This window comes from Platichthys flesus, chromosome 5, assembly GCF_949316205.1.
Source record: "Platichthys flesus chromosome 5, fPlaFle2.1, whole genome shotgun sequence".
NCBI classification, from domain to species: Eukaryota; Metazoa; Chordata; class Actinopteri; order Pleuronectiformes; family Pleuronectidae; genus Platichthys; species Platichthys flesus.
In genome coordinates, this window is record NC_084949.1 from 27,972,439 (window position 1) to 27,993,630 (window position 21,192).

General features: G+C 49.2%; 4 protein-coding genes across 6 annotated transcripts; 2 read left to right on the forward strand and 2 right to left on the reverse strand.

Moving 5' to 3' along the window:
- Positions 1-5,628: 5,628 nt before the first annotated feature.
- On the reverse strand, positions 5,629-11,063 carry LOC133954054 (visual pigment-like receptor peropsin). Its single transcript, XM_062388329.1, has 7 exons — positions 10,924-11,063; positions 7,538-8,076; positions 7,253-7,458; positions 7,071-7,170; positions 6,714-6,818; positions 6,396-6,619; positions 5,629-6,307 (listed from the first exon to the last, which is right to left on the reverse strand). The coding sequence occupies exons 2-7, from the start codon at positions 7,935-7,937 to the stop codon at positions 5,840-5,842; spliced, it is 1,503 nt and encodes a 500-aa protein (XP_062244313.1). The 5' UTR covers positions 7,938-8,076; positions 10,924-11,063; the 3' UTR covers positions 5,629-5,839.
- On the forward strand, positions 8,374-11,711 carry LOC133954055 (serum response factor-like). Its single transcript, XM_062388330.1, has 8 exons — positions 8,374-9,235; positions 9,416-9,685; positions 9,819-10,038; positions 10,171-10,341; positions 10,441-10,545; positions 10,687-10,851; positions 10,949-11,028; positions 11,226-11,711. Exons 1-8 carry the CDS (start codon positions 8,861-8,863, stop codon positions 11,310-11,312), a joined length of 1,473 nt encoding a protein of 490 aa, XP_062244314.1. The 5' UTR covers positions 8,374-8,860; the 3' UTR covers positions 11,313-11,711.
- Positions 11,712-12,103: 392 nt separating this feature from the next.
- On the forward strand, positions 12,104-17,056 carry eif4a3 (eukaryotic translation initiation factor 4A3). The gene is made up of 12 exons (XM_062388359.1): positions 12,104-12,365; positions 14,475-14,547; positions 14,625-14,691; positions 14,930-14,992; positions 15,083-15,215; positions 15,304-15,384; positions 15,571-15,712; positions 15,825-15,963; positions 16,117-16,232; positions 16,310-16,417; positions 16,525-16,652; positions 16,836-17,056. Exons 1-12 carry the CDS (start codon positions 12,212-12,214, stop codon positions 16,850-16,852), a joined length of 1,221 nt encoding a protein of 406 aa, XP_062244343.1. The 5' UTR covers positions 12,104-12,211; the 3' UTR covers positions 16,853-17,056.
- Positions 17,057-17,136: 80 nt separating this feature from the next.
- soul4 (heme-binding protein soul4) lies at positions 17,137-20,024 on the reverse strand. 3 transcript variants are annotated; one of them, XM_062388407.1, is made up of 7 exons: positions 19,928-20,013; positions 19,559-19,807; positions 18,951-19,146; positions 18,727-18,812; positions 18,507-18,648; positions 18,168-18,354; positions 17,137-17,922 (listed from the first exon to the last, which is right to left on the reverse strand). In XM_062388407.1, exons 3-7 carry the CDS (start codon positions 19,108-19,110, stop codon positions 17,748-17,750), a joined length of 750 nt encoding a protein of 249 aa, XP_062244391.1. In that variant the 5' UTR covers positions 19,111-19,146; positions 19,559-19,807; positions 19,928-20,013; the 3' UTR covers positions 17,137-17,747. The 3 variants fall into 3 exon arrangements, with proteins under 3 accessions (XP_062244391.1, XP_062244389.1, XP_062244390.1); XM_062388405.1 differs by lacking the exon at positions 19,559-19,807 and having other exon boundaries at positions 19,928-20,024; XM_062388406.1 differs by lacking the exon at positions 19,559-19,807 and having other exon boundaries at positions 19,936-20,023.
- Positions 20,025-21,192: the final 1,168 nt, after the last annotated feature.

Here is a 21,192-nt window from a genome sequence, read left to right on the forward strand (position 1 = left end):
TTGGGGGGTTAGAGGAGGGGTTGGGGGGGGGGGGGTAATTAAGAGTCAGAGCAGGTACAGTCTGTTCACTGGTGATGGAGGGATGAAGTGATGAAGTGATGGAGGGACGGAGGGATGGAGGGATGAAAATGATGACTATGATGAAACAGTGAGAGACTAAAATCTTGACCCTGTTTGTCTGAGACATAAAAACGTGTGAAGTATTAAAGTGAGATTGTGTTTGAGCAGCAGAGTGAGACCTCTCTCTCTCCTCTAACATCACATCTCTGTTTCCATGTTAATGAGACGTTACATTCATATTCTGATCAGGTGTTAATGAGGCTGCAGCTGCAAAGATTCACTACAAAGCCTCAGTGTTGTGTTTGTTCTCTACTCGTCTGAACACATCACACTGACACACACACACACACACACACACACACACTCCACATGTGTATGTTTCCAGGTGGATTGTGGTTTTCCTCTTCAGGTGTGTGTGTGTGTCTTTCTTCGGCCTCTGTGTCAACGTAGACTTAAAGAATGAATCCAACTCACTGTTTCATTGATCTGTGTGGAATCGAACCACCGGCTTCAGGTGTGAATGTGTCTGCCTCTGGTTACCTGTCCAGGTGCTCGTGTGCCCCAGTGCCCCCTGCTGGACACGCTTTGTCCTGATGGTTAGTGGTTGTAGCACACACACGTTTGAATTGAACTTCAGACTCAGGCGTCCATCTTTAACTGGTTCCCTCTCCCGCCCACAGCTGTCGCCATGACGACTCCCACGCTGCCTTCATCTCCCGCTCGTTAACCACCACCCCCCCCCCCCCCCTCGTCCCGGCGGTCAGAACCGGGGGTGTCGTGGCGTTCGGTGGCGGTGGCATTAATGAGGCCCAGTGGTGAAAAGTGCTCGCTCGCCCGCTCTCCCTCATTAAATCCTAGAGACATCGGTGAGGGCGACCAAGGGCACCCCCCCCCACACTGCCCCCTGCTGGTCTGATAAAACACTCTGCCTCCCCCCCACAGAGAGAGAGGCACAGTGGTGACCACAGATCGACCCCCTGCAGCCAGATAACGACGAAACACACACACACACACACACACACACACATCCGAAGTTCATCTGTTCAGACCCTCAGTGTTACAGCCACATCACCCCCAGTGTGTTTGTGTGTGTTTAAAGAACTACACATCCCAGGAAAGAAACGACAATTGCAGCAGAGCTGGTTTGTTCTCCCCCCTCTCTCCCTCTCCCTCTCTCTCTCTCTCTCTCTCTCTCTCTCTCTCTCTCTCTCTCTCTCTACCTCTCCCTCTCTCCCTCTCTCTCTGTTGGAGTGCATGTTGTCTTTGCTCTTTTTCTCTCTGTACTTGTATTAGAGGTGTTTTTTGTTTGTGTGTGAGTGAAAGTGTCAGTAGCAGCAGTTTAGTTGATAGTTGTGTGTTTGTGTTTGTGCAGCATGGCTGCTGCAGTTGGAGGCTTCGGCCTCCACAAGCTAACACGCCGGACACTCGGCTGTGGGTGAGGTTGTGGGGTGTGACAGTGTGAAGTCTGCCTCACGTATGAACAGTGCTGTGGTGGTGTTTGTAGAGAACATAGAAGAAGCTAACCAGCTACTGGAGAGGGGAGTGGTGGTTCAGGGCTCCTTCACACCTGTGCTGTCCCTGGATGATCCGGTCAAGAAGGTCCTCATCTCTAATGTCCCCCCATTCCTGAAGAATGAGCTAATAGAGAAAGAGCTGGCCAGACATGGACAATTAATGTCCCCCATAAAAATGATCCCCATATATTGTAAATCTCCTCTGGTGCTGAAGAAGAGTGAGGAAGAGTTGAACCTGGTCTTTAGTTTTAAAGTTGAGGAGTTCAACTACACGGTGCACGTTACATCAGGGAACATGAAATGTTTTGGCTGTGGGAGGGAGGGACACCTGATCCGCTTGTGCCCGGACGGAGCCGGTGGGGGCCAGTCGGCTGCTCCTGCACCGGGGCCCCCGCCTGATTTGGCGGGTGGTGGTTCCTCTGCTCCTGCACCGGGGCCTCCGCCTGCCTTGGGGGGTGCTGGGGCCTCTGTCCAGATGGAGCCGCGGGGCGACACACCAGGTTCACGGGGGGGGACAGTGAGGACGTCCATCAGGAGAACGAGGTCAGAAGCACTCACACAGACACTAGAGGAGCAGAGGCAGAGCTCTGATGAGGAGGATTATTTGATGGAGGAAGATTTAAAAAGAAAAAACCCAGAAAACAAGACAAATAGTGACCAAGCTAAAAAAGTTTCAAAGAAAACCCCCCCGTGTTCTTCCTCTCAGTCAGAGGAACGTTTAACAGAACCACAGGAGAACAGGCAGGTGGATGAAGAAGGTGTTTACACCTTCGCCAGCATCCGGACCTTCTTACTACAGACTAAGGGCTGAAGACTGGTTAGAGTAGAGGACTTCTTTCCTGATTTGAAACTTTTCCTCCACTCAGTGAGACACTCCATGTTGAAGGAGGAGGATGACCCGTGGTTCACGAAACAGGAGTTTTACCGCCTGAAAAAAATAATGGCAAAGATCCGAGCCCCATTGGCCACAGGATGTTTAAACCCTGTCTGGTTCCTCTGTCTGTTTGGACCCTTTACATTTGGTATGAGGAACATACTGGAGCGGTGTGGCCCTCACCTGGACTACGCTGCAGGTCTGGCCTCTCGTTGGGGATCAGGTCAGGTGGTCGGCCTCCTGCTGAGAGGAACCAGCAGCTGACTCACCCTGACCTCCAGTTGATCACTGTGATGGACTCACTCAGCCGGACTCCAGTGATCCTCTTCCTGACGGAAACCTTTGTTCCTGAGTTTAAATGTGGAGGTTCTTTGTTGAAGTCAAAAACTGCCCCTGGTAACACACTGAGCACCATGACGGGGAAAACAATGAATTATTATTTTATATTTTTGGTTTGAATATTGTATTTTTTTTTCTCTCTCTTCGGTAAATGTTTTGATATGTTATAGCAACTCGTTTGTGGGAACTAAACTGAGGAAATAAAAGTGAATAAAATCTGTCTCTCTCTCTCCCCCCCTCTCTCTCTCTCCCCCCCCCCCTCTCTCTCTCTCTCTCTCTCCCCCCTCTCTCTCTCTCTCCCCCCCCCTCTCTCTCTCTCCCCCCCCTCTCTCTCTCTCCCCCTCTCTCTCTCTCTGTCTGATTTAACATTTATCCGACCAATCAGCAGCAGTTGAATTATTAACGTCAGGTGATGCTGATGCTGATGAAGAGAACTGATTCTCTTTGAACATCAGTTGAAACGTGAGCAGACTTTAGACGAGTTGGTTCCTTTTCACCGCAGAGCACCACTGTTCACTATCGATCAGTCATCGAGGTGCTGATGAGACATTAAAGGGAAAGTTCACAGGAATAAGAGAGTTCACTCTTCTACTCACCACTGTGCAATGGAATCCACTGAAGTGACCTCTGAGTGATGAACAGTCCTCCTGACCCTCACTTCTCATTCAGCTGGTTTTTCTGGCTGCTTAGTATGAAACAGTTCTACATCAAAGAATGTAAAACAACAACTTAGATTTCGGTGCTTGGATGTCAAAGGTCAAGGTCACAGTGACCTCACAGTGGTACATCAGGACTGATTCATAACATCTGGTTAAATTCAGCTGGACGCACTGATTCAATTTCAGGGTTCAAAGGTCACGGTGACCTTGTGTGAATCTGGAAAAACATGTGGGGACAAATGTCCTCACAAATTCAAAAGACTTTTTGAGGATTTTAAACATATAAATACTTAAATCAGTCATCATAGTTAATGAAAGCACCCTCTATTGGCTTTATTATATGTATATATATATATAAACTCTATTGGCTTTATTATATGTATATATATATATAAACTCTATTGGCTTTATTATATGTATATATATATAAACTCTATTGGCTTTATTATATGTATATATATATATAAACTCTATTGGCTTTATTATATATATGCACTGGTGTTGTCTGTATATTCTGATCTGATGAGGATGTTGTGGAGGATTTGGCTTTTGGTGTAGTTGTGTTGCAGAGGCCGGGGGGGCAATCTGTCTTGGTCTGTGTGTCTCCTCTCGTCCTCTGTCTGAAGGACGTCTCTGTCAGTTCATGTCTGTCTCATGTAATCGGTCCTCTGCTGAGGACACTGAATAAATCATCAATAAATCATATTCAAGTTTATTGTAGAAACCAATTGAGAAGAATCATCTCATGTTTACACAAATAACACACATAAAGCTGCACACACAGGTTCACACACAAACAGGTTCACACACAAACAGGTTCACACACAAACAGGTTCACACACAAGTTCCTGCACCAGAGGAATAAATAAATTCCAACAACTTAAGAACAGAAGTGTTAGATTGTGAATTAGCATCAGGTTGATTGAAGATGAATCAAATGAATTAAAGTAAACGTGTGTGTTTGTGTGTGTGAGTGTGAGAGTGTGTGCGTGTGAGTGTGTTTGTGTGTATATGTGAGATTGTGTGTGTGTATGAGAGTGTGTGTGTGTGTGTGAGTGTGAGAGCGTGTGAGTGTGTGTGTAAGTGTGAGTGTGTCTATCTGTGTGTGTGTGAGTGTGTGCTTGTGTGTGTGACCTCAGCTCAGTGTGAATAATTCATCTCTCTCTTGCTGCTGATGAAAATTTAACGACGTCTCTGAGCACTTTAGAATTTTTTGCTGACGTTGAAGAAAAATCGGACCTGATGTTTTTAATGGACGAGCCGCCGCCATCTTTTCTTCTTCTACTGCGTCAATGTCACGACGTGTGACCTCACTGGGGGTCACACGCTTCAGCTCTCACACACACACACGAACAAACATACAAACACACAAACAAACACACACAAACCCACACAAACATACACAAACACACACAAAGAAACACACACACACACACACACAAACACACACACACACACACACACATACGCACACTAACACACACAAACACACACACGTTTTAATTTACTGTACACATTGCGGAGTCTTTAGCATCTGTCTTAGCTTTAGCATGTGTCCTTGTGTCCTCGTGAGTGTTAAGGTGTGAACGAGTGACTGATGGTTGTGAAGCCAGTGAGCTGCTGCCCCCTGCTGTGTCACACTGGTAACTACCGCCCACTCCTTCAGATGGGACATCAAATATGAAAAATAATATTTAATATTTAATATATAAAATGCTGAAATACACAGTTGCTGTTTTTCATTGATGGGACACTTCCCATCATGCACCACAAGCTGATGGTCTCTTGTCTCTGTTGGACCGAGAAGAGACATCACAGGTGCACCTGTCCTGCAGGTGACCGGTGTCCTCAGCTCACGTCTCAGATTTCATTGATTTAAATATTACTACTACAGGATCGATAGGTGTTCTCCAAACCAGTGCTGATGCAAACTAAAACCAGCTGATGCAGAGATTTGATTCTTCTGAAGAATCTTCGATGACTGAATTATTTCCTGGTGCAATAAATCAAATCCAGACAATCAATGGAAGTTTTTTATCTCCAACAATCTTAAATATTCAAACTCCCTCGTCCTCATTAATTAATCATGAGGCTTATTCACTTTTCTGAAATCCCTCCTGTAACTGTTCACAGAACTAATATTGGAAACTCAGAAGCTCTATTTGGTGTAATGACGAAGTTTATTACACTTTAATACAAATAATACAAATCAATAAACAAAATTGTATTTACATTTCTTCATTTAAGTTTTTTTTCTTTCTGTTTTTCTACTTCCAGTGTGAGTGGAGTTTGAGACATCACAGACAGAATATCAGATACCCTCTCTTCATGTATGTTATTTAAAGCACATACATGTGATTGGCGTGTTCAGGCCGTGGGCGACCGGCTGTCCTTCAGAGTCGGTCACACTCGTACTCGGAGCCGGCCTCAGACGGCCTCGGCAGGTCGATGAAGAACACCTCCTTGTTGACGGGCGGCGGCGTGCAGGGGGGACTGGGTTTGGCCTGGCACGCGGGGGGGTACTTCCTGTCCGTCTGGTCAAGAGGAACTTTGAGTCTGGCTCCTCCTCCTCCTCCTCCTCCTCCTGCAGCCGCGCGGCCGTCGGCCTTCGGCTTGAAGCGCTTCAACCTGACCGTGTCCTTAGCGTCCCGGGCGCAGGGCAGCAGCACCGTGACGTCTTTGCGGAACTTGGAGCTGAGTCCGAAGTAGATGAGCGGGTTGTAGAAACTGGCCGATTTGGCGAAGAGGCGGGTGAAGATGCTGGTGAGGTTGGGCACATGGAAGCCCCAGGCTGACCACATGGACACCACGGCGTAAGGAGACCAGGCGAGGATGAAGGCCGTGCAGATCACTATGGAAACCTGCAGGACAGAGACAAGAGGATTGGACCCGTGAGACGCTCAGCTGGACCAACTGTCCTCTGGGGACATGGGGGTCGTCCAGACTCACGATGGTGACGTCTCTCTCGATCTTCCTCTGGCGGTCGGTCAGGTCGCCCTCTGCTGACATGGCGTTCCCTCGCTTCACCGTGTTGATGATGGACACGTAGCAGAAGAGCATGACGAGCACCGGGATGAAGAAACAGAAGACCAAGATGGAGATGATGTACGACCTGTACACGCTGGAGTAGCTGGCTTTGGCCCAGTCGATCTCACACGTCCCGTACCCACGATCTGCAGAGAGGTCAGGAGTCAGAGGTCAGGAGGTGAGGAGGTCAGAGGTCACATCAGAAAGCTGCAGAGGTTCAAACAGAGCAGTTGGTTCGACCTGTGTAGCTGCCCCAACCGAGCACTGGAGCTCCAGACCAGAATCCAGCTGTGATCCAGATGAGCAGGAGACTCACAGAGACACTGGACACAGTGATATGACGAGCTGACACACACACACACACACACACACACACACACAGGTTACACACAACTACTGTCATGTACATTAACAAACTGAAACTGATGAAAGGTTTTATCACAACTTTTGTCATTTGAACCCTTTCTCCATATTCAGATCAGGATTTACTGGATTCTTCAGAAGACATGTCCACCTCGTCCAGCAGACAAGAGTTATATTAGTTTTAATATTAGTAGACACAGCGCCTCCTGCTGGTTGGACATGGTTCGGACTGACCTCTGCTCGGGTGACATCCTTTAATGTAGCGTGTGATGCTGATCACGGTCAGAGTGTTGATGCTGCTCAGACCAAACACCAGCGTGAAGAACCCGTCCACCTGCACGAGACAGACGAGACCGCTGAGACAAACGAGACCAGCAACGGGCCTCAGGTGGGACTCGGGGGGGGTGCAGGTGTACCTGGCAGGTCCAGATGGAGGAGATAAGGTAGCCGCTGTCTTGGAACACGTTGAAGATCTCGATGATGCCTCTGGAGTATCCAAACACTGAGATGCTGGCGTCGGACAGGGCGAGGTTAAAGGTCAGGTAGTCGGTGGGCTGCAGCGTGCTCCTCTGTCTGTACAGGACGAAGAGGACGATGCTGTTTCCAAACCAGGACAACCAGCCTGAAACCATTAGAGAGGACACATTAGGACAGGGGAGACCTGTCGCCCCCTGCAGGACAGGTGTGTCGTGTGGACTCACCCAGCAGCAGCAGGTAGACTCCGATGATGGTCTCTCCCTGGTCGGACAGAGGAGGGTCTCTGCCGGTCCCCAGGATGAAGCTGTTGTTCCTCCAGGGGGCGCTGGGGCCCGAGCTGCTGCTGAGCGACATGTCCGCAGGCGAGGTGCGAGCGAGTGACGGGCGGCGGCTGCGACCGCACGTTAATCTGAGACCAGGATAGAATCCTGATCCTGGATCACTTACCCCCCGTGTGCTTCCTGTCAGTCCACCAATCAGCTGATCCTGGGATTGACTAATCCTCTGACCTCTGACCTCCCAGACGTCTGAGTGCGTCCACTGACGTCTATAAAGTGTGTGTGTGGGGGGGTTGACAGGTGAAGGACCAGCATGCACCTTGAGCAGATGTCTGAGGTCAAACATTGAAATGACTCCTGTTCTACACTTTCACCTTTAAACACGATCTATGGTTCACAGATCCAGGATCTGTTTCCTCATCCGGCTTCACTGAACCCGACTTCTGAGGATGCTGTAGATCCGTCACCTGATTGGTCCGTTTGATCTGTATACACCGAAGTACACCCGCTTGTTAGGACTGAAAACAACATCAACAACAACGTCAACAACAACAAACTCAAAACGACACATGATTTTATTGTTATTGCCCCCCCCCCCCCCATCCACGTGTTCCCACTCTTTGCGGAAGTTCAGCTCATTGACCATATAAAGAGTGACCCCCTCCATAAAAGGAGAGCTGTTTCTTTATATGGAGGAAAGTAGTTCCGGTGGCTCTCTCCAGCAACACGTCTGCTGCTGATATCCCTGCGCCCCAGGATCCATAGAACCCGCGACTGCTTCGCGTGATCGGGTTCGGACGTGTGGATGACGTCACTGTAACGTTTGCCACCGAGTGTGTGATGTGTGACGCGAGCCGACTGACAGGAATGCGTGAGGTGCGGGGAACTACATTCAGCAGCGGAGTGACACCGCGCGCGCTGCTCGTCATTTCCTTATGTGGAGCGGAGGGATCTGGGGGCCGGGCCTCAGTGCAGAAACACAACTTTTAAACTTTATTTGATTTTCATGGACGAACATTTTCCGAGCGTGTTTCCGGTGCCGCTCGGTCGTTCGGCCTGAACCGTCCACGGCTCCGGACTTTGTGAGGTGAGTAGCGGCTAAGTGGCTAGCTACTAGCCGGCAGCTAGCGGCGCTGCTAGCGGACTCTGCCCGGGCTACAGCTCCCTGCCCCGGCGGGACGACCCGTGCTCACACCGGGAGGAGGAGGTGTCCAGGCCGGGGCGGGCACGGGGACGTATCGGGGACTGCTGGCGGGAAGCGGCGCAGGAATGGGCACCAGAGCCGGAACTGGACTCACGGGGGTCACGACTGGACCCAGCTCTGACCCCGGAGCGTTCAGCACCGAGGTGATCTACAGCGGCTCCGACCAGGACTCCGAGTCCGGGGATGAGGAGGACACGGCGGGTTCAGGCGGGGACAGGAGAGGGGTGAAGAGGGAGCGGAGCGAGAGGGAGGTCGGGCGACAGTCCGCGCCCACCTCCGGAGGACAGAGCCGGGCTTACGTCGGGGTCAGCCCCGGGGTGCCAGGGGCCAAACCCGGCAAGAAAACCAGAGGAAGAGTCAAGATCAAGATGGAGTTCATCGACAACAAACTGAGGAGGTACACGACGTTCAGCAAGAGGAAGACCGGCATCATGAAGAAGGTGAGTCCGCAGCTGGGGTCAGAGGTCACAGGGTCAGAAAGTCTCTCAGGTAGGTCCTCTGTGGTCATGTGGCTCAAAGGTCCCAGAACAGAGGTCAAAGGTCACAGCACAGATATACATATATATATATATCATAGAATCAGTGAATAACCCCCTGTGCCCCTCCCTCTCCCTCTGCAGGCGTACGAGCTGTCCACGTTGACCGGGACTCAGGTGCTGCTGCTGGTCGCCAGTGAGACGGGTCACGTGTACACGTTCGCCACCAGGAAGCTGCAGCCGATGATCACCTCGGAGACGGGCAAAGCTCTGATCCAGACCTGCCTGAACTCTCCGGACTCCCCCCCCCGCTCCGACCCCTCCTCCGACCAGAGGATGAGCGCCACGGGCTTCGAGGAGACCGACCTCACCTACCAGGTCTCTGAGGCAGAGGCGTGTGCAGAGGGCAACAAGGTAACGCCAGTGAGAGTCGGTGGTTAGATCCCTGCTCATGAAGATGTGGAATTCATAATCAATGAGGTCACCTGATCAACAGGGGCTTCTCAGTGCCCCCCCCGTAGTGAACTGTCTGTCTCTCTCTCTACAGGATCTGTTCAAACCAGTCTTCACCTTGTCCAACCTGCCCATCACCACACAGACCACGCCCCCCGCCTCCTCTTCACCATCCTCCTCCTCGTCTTCGTCCTCTGTGTCCATGCAGGTGCAGACCTCTGCCCCCTCCTGGCAGCTACCCTCCTCCACTAATGGGACCGTGTTGAAGACGTCGGCGGGTGTCATGCTTCCTGCAGGCTTCACCTTGATGCCAGGTAGGTGGGCGGGGTTTCCTCCCCCTGTCTGTCACTGAGGGGGGGGGGGGGGGGGGGTCTCTTTCTAAACACATCTGTATCCAGGTGTCCAAACACATTTGGCCTCCTATTCTTACTAACCCCGCCTCCCAGGTGGCTCGCTGCCCCCTGGCACACACACCATCCCCCTCACTCAGCTGCAGGGCCAGTCTCTGTCCATCCAGGGCCCCGTGGCCCCCGGCCACACCGCCACGCGGCACGCTCCGTCCACACAGGCGACCACGCTGCTCCACCTCCCCGCCACTGTGACACTCGCCAGCACAGGTCAGCACGCTGCCACGCCCACCGCACATGTCTGTGAATCACTGCTCCTGTAATCACATCTTTGTAAAGACCAGACTCATTAACATATGCGTCCACAAGGGGGTGGAGTCTCTCAGCAGCTGCATACTGTCCAGGTTCAGCACAGTCAGCAGATCTCCACCAATCAAAGCAGCTCGGACATCCACATCCCCGCCTCCTCCACAGGTACGAACATAACTCCGCCTCCAGCACAGAAGAAAGACCTCTGATCGGATAGATTGACAGTCTCTCTCTCTCTCTCTCTCTCTCTCTCTCTCTCTCTCTCTCTCTCTCTCTCTCTCTCTCTCTCTCTCTCTCTCTCTGCAGTCAGCCTTCCTGTCTCTTCCTCCTCTTCCTCAGTAGCCGGTCACATGATGTACCCCGGTGGTCACACGGTGATGTACGCCTCCCCGACGCCCTGTCTTAGTGACGGCAGCCTCACCGTCCTCAACACCTTCTCCCCGACAGGTCATGCCCAGTCACATGACCCCGGTAAGACTCCTGTTATTTGAATATGTAATTATGTATTATTATCTGGGTGTAAATATTGGATTTGGGTCTTACACGTCTTTCTGGTGCCGGTGGTCAGGCTCTGTCCCGCAGGTCTTCCTCACCTCGCTCCCTCCGGTCGGTTCTCAGATCCCGGTGTCGGCAGTTCAGCTCCATCAGGTACAACCTCACCTTTGACACCAGTGACACGAGAGCTGGTCCTGAACTATGAAGCTATGAAGGTTTATGACAAGGTGTGATGACTTTAATATGAAGAATGAGACAGAGGAAGTGTGTTTACAGAGGTTCATGAAGACACTGATGTGGTTTCTGACAGGAGGAGCCTCTGCGTCACCACCTGTGTGTTTGTGTTTCAGATGGTGATCAGTCAGCAGAGCAGCAGCAGTAACCTGACGGAGCTGCAGGTCGTCAGTCTGGACGTCCACCAATCAAAAGACGACTGATGGTCACATGACGCATGCTGATCGCAGTCAGCCACTTCTCACATCCTGTGTTTGTTGTGATAATGCTGCAGACATCCTGTTTTCTTCTCTTCTTCATCATCATGTAAACCTGTATTACAGTTTTATGAATGTATGTTTTTATATCTTCAGTATATTTTGTTCACATTTTAATTTGAGAGGGAAAAAAAGTGCCAAAAACTCTGAGATGTTTTTTCATTAAAAACTCTGCATCGTGTTTTGATGTCAGGACGTTGATCAGCTGACCCCGTGTCAGCATATTGTTTTCTCTGATGCATATGTGGACCAATCACAGACGAGTATTTCTCTGGTTTTGATTCAATTATCATTAATGTTGAAACTGAAATTGAAAAAGAACAATAAATGTTTATATTGAACGCAGCTCTGATGTTTATTGGTCAGGTTTATGATCATGTGATCAGTTGGGTTGTTGATGTTTTATCAGCACCCCCCCCCCCCCTTTACACTTTTGTAATGAGCTGCATGTTCCTCTGAGACAACCAGCAAAAAGAAAGAAGAAGAGAAAACATGATGACTATCAACTGGCCCGGACCATCAGGGGCCCGAAAGATTTAGCTTATATATAAACATATGTATATATAATATGGAGGCAATGAGACTACATATATAAATATAACTATAACACAGTATCTTCATGCACAGTATATGCTTGTGCTACAGCGCCACCCGGTGGAACAAATGTGTGGAGCGAACCCTCTGACGTCACGCACTGCGTCGCTGACTGTACACGTCACAGGTGCGACACGCGCGGCGCTCTTTCTCTTAGCGTGTTAGCCTTTAGCCACAAGCTGCGCAGTGCCGACGTCTCGAGTGTTTCCCGGATTCTCGCTGAGTTCAGTCGAATTAAAGAGTCGGAGAACATGGCTGTCGCCGGGGTTCAGAGCCGGAAGAGGCTCTTGAAGGACGAGGACATGACCAAGGTGGAGTTTGAGACCAGCGAGGAGGTGGACGTCACCCCCACCTTCGACACCATGGGGCTGCGTGAGGACCTTCTCCGCGGCATCTACGCCTACGGTAAGCCGAGGATCCTCGAGGCCTCCGCCGTTAGCTTAGGATGCTAAAGCTAACTGCTCACGAGCGCGATGTGGTTAAAGAAGTTAAAGTGATTCATGTTTACTGTTGATCAGGTTGATTTAGTGTCGCACATGGAAACGGTCACAGTCTGGGAGATGAATTATGGGAACAATAAAGGAATCAGAGTCTGAATCTACCAACGTTAGCATATTAGCATTAGCCGTGGATGTACATCCTGGTAGAAGAGCTGCTCAGATCTTCTGTGGTCGGATCGATAATCAAATCAAACTTTTTAATAAACTTTACACATTCGAGCCAGAGTCTGTTTTTAACTGACGGAGACTTGATCACAGACCGAGTCACTAAGTACCAGAGAACCGAGCTGAGGAGACTGGAGCCCCGGGCCCGTCCCCATGCCCCCCCCTGCCCCTTGTTGCCGTGGACCGCACTGCCCCTTGAACCGGAGTCACACCGAATTCCTGGGGGGAATGTTACGAGTTGGCACAGCCCTCCTAGTAGTCTATGTAAACAGACCAGGCAGTTTACCCGGGAGGTCAGAGTAATAACATGGAGGAGATCCTAAAGACTAAAGTCACAAACCTATAATATCACAATAACATTAGGGATGGAGTTATGTAAATAAACAGGATTTGATGGAACGCTACGATGACCACTACACTAAACCAAGATATTACAATGATCATAATTTTTAAATCCTTATTAATGGAGAAAATACTACATGTGTGTGTCTCTCTCGATTTCATGGAACTTCTCCGTTTGAATGAGGGTCTGAACTCTTGGCTCCTCCCCCTCAATCCCAACAAGTATCGATTAAATGGGATTTGGCCAATGAAGACATCGTGTCTGTCTCTACCTGTCTGTCTCTTCTCTCTCTCTACCTCTGTCTCCTCTCTACCTCTGTCTCTCTCTACCCCTCTGTCTCTACCTCTCTTTCTGTCTCTTATCTCTAGCTCTGTCTCTACTTTTACCTCTGCCTCTACCTCTCTGTCTACCTGTCTGTCTCTTCTCTCTCTCCCTGTCTCTCTGTCTACATGTCTCTCTCTCACTGTCTCTACCTCTGTCTCTCTGTCTCTACTTCTACCCCTCCCTCTACCTCTCTATCTGTCTCTTCTCTCTGTCTCTCTCTACCTGTCTGTCTCTTCTCTCTCTCTACCTCTCTCTGTCTGTCTCCTCTCTCTACCTGTCTCTCTCTCTCTCTCTCTACCCCTCTGTCTCTACCTCTTTCTCTCTGTCTCTACTTCTACCTCTCCCTCTACTTCTCTGTCTGTCTCTTCTCTCTACCTCTGTCTCTTCTCTCTCTGTCTCTACTTCTACCTCTCCCTGTACTTCTCTGTCTGTCTCTTATCTCCACCTCTGTCTCTTCTCCCTCTGTCTCTACCTCTGTCTCTACCTCTCCCTCTACCTCTCTGTCTGTCTCTTCTCTCTGTCTCTTCTCCCTCTGTCTCTACCTCTCCCTCTACCTCTCTGTCTGTCTCTTATCTCTACCTCTGTCTCTCTGTCTCTACCTCTCCCTCTACCTCTCTGTCTGTCTCTTCTCTCTGTCTCTCTCTACCTGTCTCTTCTCTCTCTCTACCTCTCTCTGTCTGTCTCCTCTCTCTACCTGTCTGTCTCTCTCTCTCTCTACCCCTCTGTCTCTACCTCTTTCTCTCTCTCTCTGTCTCTACTTCTACCTCTCCCTCTACTTCTCTGTCTGTCTCTTATCTCTACCTCTGTCTCTCTGTCTCTTCTCCCTCTGTCTCTACCTCTCCCTCTCTGTCTGTCTCTTATCTCTACCTCTGTCTCTCTGTCTCTTCTCCCTCTGTCTCTACCTCTCCCTCTACCTCTCTGTCTGTCTCTTATCTCTACCTCTGTCTCTCTGTCTCTTCTCCCTCTGTCTCTACCTCTCCCTCTACCTCTCTGTCTGTCTTGACGATTTAGTTGATGATGTGTAATCCGTGGAATCAGAAACATCAGGTCATGTGTTTTACATGTTTGTTTGTAAACTGAGTGTTTAACACCAGATGACTGATTTCACTTTTGAATCTTTAATGTGTGTGAACAAGGTTCCGGTTGTGCTCTGTTAGAACCACGTGTGTGTTTGTGTTTCAGGGTTTGAGAAACCGTCTGCCATCCAGCAGCGAGCCATCAAGCAGATCATCAAAGGCAGAGACGTCATCGCTCAGTAAGAACTTCAAAATCAGAACTTACATCTGTTCTGAACCAAAACGTTTCCTAACAGCTGCTCTCTGATCTGCTCAGGTCTCAGTCTGGAACCGGAAAGACGGCGACGTTCTGTGTGTCTGTGCTGCAGTGTCTGGACATCCAGGTCAGTGTTGTGTCAGTGCTCTCTGCATCATTTCAGCTGGTCGTGCTCTGGTGTGTACGGCGTCTCCATTCTCAAACACGGATGAGCTGGAGTCATGAACAGGTTCCGTCTGTTCGGGTCATTGGTGCATCTGTGTTCAGTGTTTCAAAGAGCCCGGATGACCTTTGACCCTAGACCTAGTTGCTGTGTCTGAACTGGATTGGTTGAAGTGTTGAGCTGATGAGTTTCGTGTGTGCAGGTGAGGGAGACCCAGGCGCTGATCCTCGCTCCAACCAGAGAGCTGGCCGGACAGATTCAGAAGGTAGCCCACACAACACACTGTAATGAATGAGCAGCTGAGGTGCTGACGTGTCCTGGTCTCTGATTGGCTCGCTCTCTCTTCTGTCTCCAGGTGCTGCTGGCTCTGGGGGACTACATGAATGTCCAGTGTCACGCCTGCATCGGAGGAACCAACGTGGGGGAGGACATCAGGAAGCTGGACTACGGTCAGCACGTGGTGGCGGGGACACCTGGACGAGTGTTTGGTGAGTCAGACGTCAGCCTCTGTTCTCTCTGCTGGTTGGTCCGTCTCATCGAGGCACCAGTGTAACGTCCATGTTGGTTTTCCTTCAGATATGATTCGTCGCAGGAGTCTGAGGACGAGAGCCATCAAGATGCTGGTGCTGGACGAAGCCGACGAGATGCTCAACAAAGGTGAGACACAGTTTGTCTGAGGTGAACTGAACTCTGGGAAATTTTGTTCATGTGTATTAATCTGCTGTTTTCCATACGTGTTAAAAACTGAGTGAGGTTTGGTGCCGAGTGAGATTGTGAAGCAAGTGGTTGAACTCGTCTCAGAGGAACTGAGAACCTGATGGAGGTGGAACCTTCTCTGTTCAGGTTTTAAGGAGCAGATCTACGATGTGTATCGTTACCTGCCCCCCGCCACACAGGTGTGTCTGATCAGTGCCACGCTGCCGCATGAGATCCTGGAGATGACCAACAAGTTCATGACCGACCCCATTCGCATCCTGGTCAAACGGTAAGAACTCAAACCGTGGAGCAGATGTTTCAGAAACACAACCGACAGCTGACCTCTGTTTCTCTCTCTCTCTCTCTCTGTGTGTGTGTGTGTGTGTGTCGCTCGGCCTCAGTGATGAGTTGACTCTGGAGGGGATCAAACAGTTCTTCGTGGCCGTGGAGAGAGAGGAGTGGAAGTTTGACACTCTGTGTGATCTGTACGACACGCTGACCATCACACAGGCCGTCATCTTCTGCAACACCAAGAGAAAGGTCTGCACACACACTTCTCTGTGGATTTGTAGATCTGACACAAATTGTAACTTGTTTGTTATGATTTATAAAAGTGCATTAATATAAAAGCTTGTATGTGACAGACAGCAGCAAAGCCTTGTGGGAGTTTGAGACCGTGTGTGTGTGTTTCAGGTGGACTGGCTCACAGAGAAGATGAGAGAGGCGAACTTCACCGTGTCGTCGATGCACGGAGACATGCCTCAGAAAGAGAGAGAGTCCATCATGAAGGAGTTCCGATCCGGAGCCAGGTAACGTGGACCAGCACCAGGGGCTCAGTGGGTCGACAGCCGGGAACTGAGTGTAACTGTGTTCTCTGGTTTTTCAGTCGCGTGTTGATCTCCACGGATGTCTGGGCTCGGGGTTTAGACGTCCCTCAGGTTTCTCTGATCATCAACTACGACCTGCCCAACAACAGAGAGCTCTACATCCACAGGTGCGCTACCCCACAGTCACCACCGCCACAGTGACGTTTGTGAAATCAGTATCTGGTTTGTTCAATTAGCCGTTCTGTAATGAGCTGGTGTGACCTCTGACACTCAGGATTGGTCGATCTGGTCGTTATGGTCGTAAAGGTGTGGCCATTAACTTCGTAAAGAACGACGACATCCGGATCCTGAGAGACATCGAGCAGTACTACTCCACCCAGATCGACGAGATGCCCATGAACGGTACGATCGGCCAATCAGAGCCCCCCTCATCTCAACCAGTTTGATTGGTCACCTCCTGTTGCATCAGGCGCTGCAGTGCATGTTGGAATTTATAGTATCAACAACTAAAATGGAGTTTGCACTTTAGCCATTGAAGCTAGCAGATGTTAGCTTCCATACTAACGTGTGTCTGTCTGTTTTCAGTGGCTGACCTGATCTGATGACGTCATACACGGACCCCCCCCCCCCCTGACTTCCCAGGTTTTGTCTTTTTAAACCTCGTTTTTTCTTAACTCTACTTGTGAGGAGTCAACAACTGAGACTCCAGATTTTTGTTTTTGTAAATAAAGTTTTGGTTCAGTGTTTAAAGGTGAAAGAATCTTTTATTCATTTAAGAAAAACTCAATAAAACGTTTGAATATCAATTTAAAAGTTTCTTTCTCATTCCTGACGAAAATTTAACTATTAAGATTTTGATCTAAACAAACAAACGAGAAGGGTCGACTCATTTGAATCACATTTTATTAAAAAAGATTTTACACAGAAGGAAAAATGAACAAGAGTGAGATGAGGTGATAAAAATCATACGTGATTTGTCATTAACTGATTTCACATCACATATTAAAACTGTAGAATCACATGATGTGTGAGCGCCACACTAATAATAAACAAACCACCTTTAAAACCTTCTGTCCCAAAACCTGAAGCTTCATTATAAAAATAGTTCTTCTTCATGACGACCCTCAGACTCATCACATCCTCAGGATGAGGTCACATGATTCCATGTCCTCGTTACATGTTCATAAATTCACATGTTCAGGTGACTGGTTCCACTTAACACTTCCACGATGATGTCATGCTAAGCTACTATTTCATTGGTGGACTTGATAAAAACTCTTTACTAAACACATAGTGAATTAATGACCATCACGCGTGTCGCTATTGGTCAGGAGGATTTGGGGGCGGGGTTTAGTGTTAGGACCTGCTTCTAATAAACATGCTCTGAATGGTCCATTCGACGTGCGTGTGGGTGGGGGGGTGGAAGCAGGCTGTTAACATTAAACCAGCCAATCAGAGGAGGACCGGGTGAGAGGGCGGAGGCTGATTGGAAGAGGTCTACAGGTGGCGTCTTATGAACCAGATCTCGTTCCGGCGGCGCGGCACCCCGGGGTTCTCGTACGCAGCGACCATGTAGCTGCTTCTGTGAAGGTCGTCGCTCACGCCGAGGATCTCCCAGAACAGAGCGATCTGCCGCGCCACCGTCTCCTCTGTGGTCGTCCCCAAGAACGTCCTGTCAGCCAATCAGAGAGCAGACATCTGATAAACCATCGTGGAATTGTAACATTCATCCAATCAGAGCAGCTTATTTCGATGGTTTAGTTTCAATCGACACGGAGAAGTGATGACGGGCATTTTTTTATTTAGTGCAGTAAAATATTTCAACAGGTTTCCATAACAACAGAATTGTATCCAGAAAGGTATCAATCATTTTATTAATACAATATGATTCATAATTAACCATGAGGTGGCTCTGACCTGGCGAGGACTCTCATTGGCTCTCTGTGGACGACGGTGATGTCGGGGTCGCAGGGCTGGGGGGGGGTGCTGGTCTGAAACTCAGCCGGCAGGAAGAAGGACGTCTGGATCTCTTTGTTGAACGTGGCTCCGCCCTCTTTCAGGTGGATGTTATTGATGACCGGCACCGTCATCCCCAGGTATCGACCTACACACGACCAACACACAACCAACACACGACCAACACACAACCAACAACACTGTTCACCATGTGTTACCGTGCAAACCAGCTCCTGTGGGAGGGGCTATGTAGATGATCAGTGGGAGTGGCTCTCAGGTGTGTAGTGGGCGGAGTCTGACCTGTAGAGTTCTCTTTACAGATGAAGCGCATCAGTTTCATGAAGCCGTTGGAGATGCTCTGCTCGTACAGATCCTCTCCTCGGGTCACAGTCGCCCAGTGTCCCGCAGGATACACCCGCTCCTCCCACAGCACCTCCCCCATCTGCAGGAGACACGCCTCTCACCCGTCAATACACACACGTATACACACACTCCTCACCTGTCAGTACACACACGTTACCTTTTCATGGCAGGATATTGTGGTGAAGGGGAGGGGCTCCCTCTGCTGGCTGTTGCGGGTCATCTCCTGTATGGGTCCGGTCATTTCTGAAACATGAGTGATGACGTCACCCTTAGTTAGCCCTCGTTGGTACAGTCACATGATTTTTAATTAAGTTATTTATCGCTGATGTGGTTTTATTCTAAGGGTGGTTATGACCCTGACCCCCCCTCCCCCCCACACACCTTGAGGTACAGACACCTGGTGGGTACTGGCGACGGCCTGCCAATGGGACAGCAGCCTGTCTCTATCCTCTTCATCCATTGGCTCGGGGTTGTCAGTGATGTCATCATCCAACTGCTCGTCGTCCAATCCATCGAGGTCTTCCAGAGAGATTAGAGCCATGACCACCAGGGGGAGACAATCTTTGACCTGCAGAGACTGTCAACAGACACATGTCGGTTTATTGATATACTTCAGTCCTGCAGAGAAACACGGATCCATCACTCATCTGATCAGCTGTCAATCACGAGGGGAAGATCGATTGATGACAAATCATTGAAACAGAGAATAATCAGCAGGTTATCGATGATGACTCAGATTGTTTCTCCATCCTGAAGTAATCGCTGGATGTTCCTGAGGCTACGAGGTCTCGACTGGTCCGGTTCTTCATGAACCGGTTCACTTATAAACTACCTGTTATAAAGTACCTACACCGGTTCTGATCTGTCTGATTGGTTTCGTTGTGGATCGTCCTCATTAAAACCTCAATTACGACTGGTTTCTTTTAATTTGAATTTTTTTCCCACTTCCTGACAGCAGACTCTTATTTTATAAACCGGACGTATCAGACCTGATCGTGGATCGATGAAGATATTTCATTGATCCGAATCTCGACGGTTCCGTGTTTTAACTTCGAACCGGATCCGAGATCGATCAAAGACCCGTTTCCGGTCCGTGGAGCGGTTCCGGGCCTGTGTGGCCCCGGAGCAAGTCCCCGCCGGACCGGGTCCAGACAGCCCGCTGGTCCGCTTCAGTCCGACTCGGCTGGGACCGGACAGTTTGCATGACGTCACCTGCACCGACAGGACACCGCGAGGACCTGGACCGGAACCAGGTTCAGTTAGCACGGTTCGAATTAGCACAGTTAGCACGATTATCCTCTGAATCAAGACCACGAACCGGACCCGGTTCTGTGACACGGGTCTGGTTGAGTTCACACCTTCACACCTGTTCTCCAGGTGAGGCCGCGCTGTTCACACCGGATTCACACCGTCAACACAACAACAACAACACTTCCGCTTAGGATCCACTTCCGCTAGACCGCGCTAAGGACTCTTCACAATAAGAGCTCATACTGTAAACACATTTAATTTACATTTGAGAGACGGACAAGTAGAGAGAGAGAAAGAGAGAGACAGACAGACAGGTAGAAAGAGAGAGAGACAGACAAGTAGAGAGAGAGAAAGAGAGAGACAGACAGACAGGTAGAAAGAGAGAGAGACAGACAAGTAGAGAGAGAGAAAGAGAGAGACAGACAGACAGGTAGAAAGAGAGACAGGTGGTAGTAGAATTAGAAGGTGGAAAACAAAGAATATTAGATACAATAATCAAAATAAACTGTGTAAAGTCAAAATTCCCGACAGATCTGTTCGCCTGCGTGTGTGTGTGTGTGTGCTAGCGTGCGTGCTTGCGTGCGCGTGTGTGTGTGTGTGTACCTGGCTCTGCAGGTTGATGTTCCTCACACCTCAGCCAGTGAGTCCAGAGCTTTACTGGGATCCACAGTGAAGACTCTGGACTGGTTGGTGACCACTGCTGTAACGTGTGATGGTGAAAACACGTTGTGTTATTAAACACTTGATGAACAGATGAAGATAAAAAGTGAAGCTGTGAGTTAACTCTGTTAGTTAGTCCTTTGAAGGCTCTTTGATCCACACCTGCTGCTCACATCTGTCTCTGGGATCCGATCACATGACGTCTGTCACCAGGTGTGAACTGGAATTGAATGGTTTCTTTCTTGTCCCATCCTTTACCACTTCTTCTTCCTCCCTCACCCTCCCTCCCTCTCTCTCTCTCTCTCGCTCTCTCTCTGTCTCTCTCTCTCTCTCTGTCTCTCTCTCTCTCGCTCTCTCTGCTCACATGTATTTATTTATTGCTGATCTACACTGATGAGATCTAGAACTCATACTTATTACAGTGGGTGGATTAAAGGCCTGAGTGGACCTTGTTTGTAAATACCTGGTATGTGCATCTTATCAGTTCTGCCATGTTACTAATAATTATTATTCATGACGATGTTTATTAAAGAACTCTATTTTCTATGGTTTTCTTCCTTCATGTGTGAGAGTTTAGTATTTTGTGTTTATACTTAAACAAACGTGTGTTTATCTTTGAAGCAAATTAAAACGTTTTTTTTCACGATTCTCCAATAAGCTTTGAGATCAACTTGTTTTATTCTGTTTGTGAATGAAACACTAAATCACAACT

Excerpts from the sequence above, each read along its gene's own strand:
- LOC133954054 (XM_062388329.1), bottom strand. The coding sequence starts at position 7,937 with ATGTTTGACCTCAGACATCTGCTCAAGGTGCATGCTGGTCCTTCACCT. Across the intron at positions 7,171-7,252 it reads CCTCCATCTGGACCTGCCAG|GTGGACGGGTTCTTCACGCT; the intron begins GTACACCTGCAC and ends TGTCTCGTGCAG. Across the intron at positions 6,308-6,395 it reads TCGAGAGAGACGTCACCATC|GTTTCCATAGTGATCTGCAC; the intron begins GTGAGTCTGGAC and ends TCTGTCCTGCAG.
- LOC133954055 (XM_062388330.1), top strand. The coding sequence starts at position 8,861 with ATGGGCACCAGAGCCGGAACTGGACTCACGGGGGTCACGACTGGACCC. Across the intron at positions 10,852-10,948 it reads TGCCCAGTCACATGACCCCG|GCTCTGTCCCGCAGGTCTTC; the intron begins GTAAGACTCCTG and ends GCCGGTGGTCAG. Across the intron at positions 11,029-11,225 it reads CGGCAGTTCAGCTCCATCAG|ATGGTGATCAGTCAGCAGAG; the intron begins GTACAACCTCAC and ends TTTGTGTTTCAG.
- eif4a3 (XM_062388359.1), top strand. The coding sequence starts at position 12,212 with ATGGCTGTCGCCGGGGTTCAGAGCCGGAAGAGGCTCTTGAAGGACGAG. Across the intron at positions 15,713-15,824 it reads ATTCGCATCCTGGTCAAACG|TGATGAGTTGACTCTGGAGG; the intron begins GTAAGAACTCAA and ends GCTCGGCCTCAG. Across the intron at positions 15,964-16,116 it reads TCTGCAACACCAAGAGAAAG|GTGGACTGGCTCACAGAGAA; the intron begins GTCTGCACACAC and ends TGTGTGTTTCAG.
- soul4 (XM_062388405.1), bottom strand. The coding sequence starts at position 19,110 with ATGGCTCTAATCTCTCTGGAAGACCTCGATGGATTGGACGACGAGCAG. Across the intron at positions 18,813-18,950 it reads CCAGGTGTCTGTACCTCAAG|AAATGACCGGACCCATACAG; the intron begins GTGTGTGGGGGG and ends CTCATGTTTCAG. Across the intron at positions 18,649-18,726 it reads CAATATCCTGCCATGAAAAG|ATGGGGGAGGTGCTGTGGGA; the intron begins GTAACGTGTGTG and ends TGTCTCCTGCAG.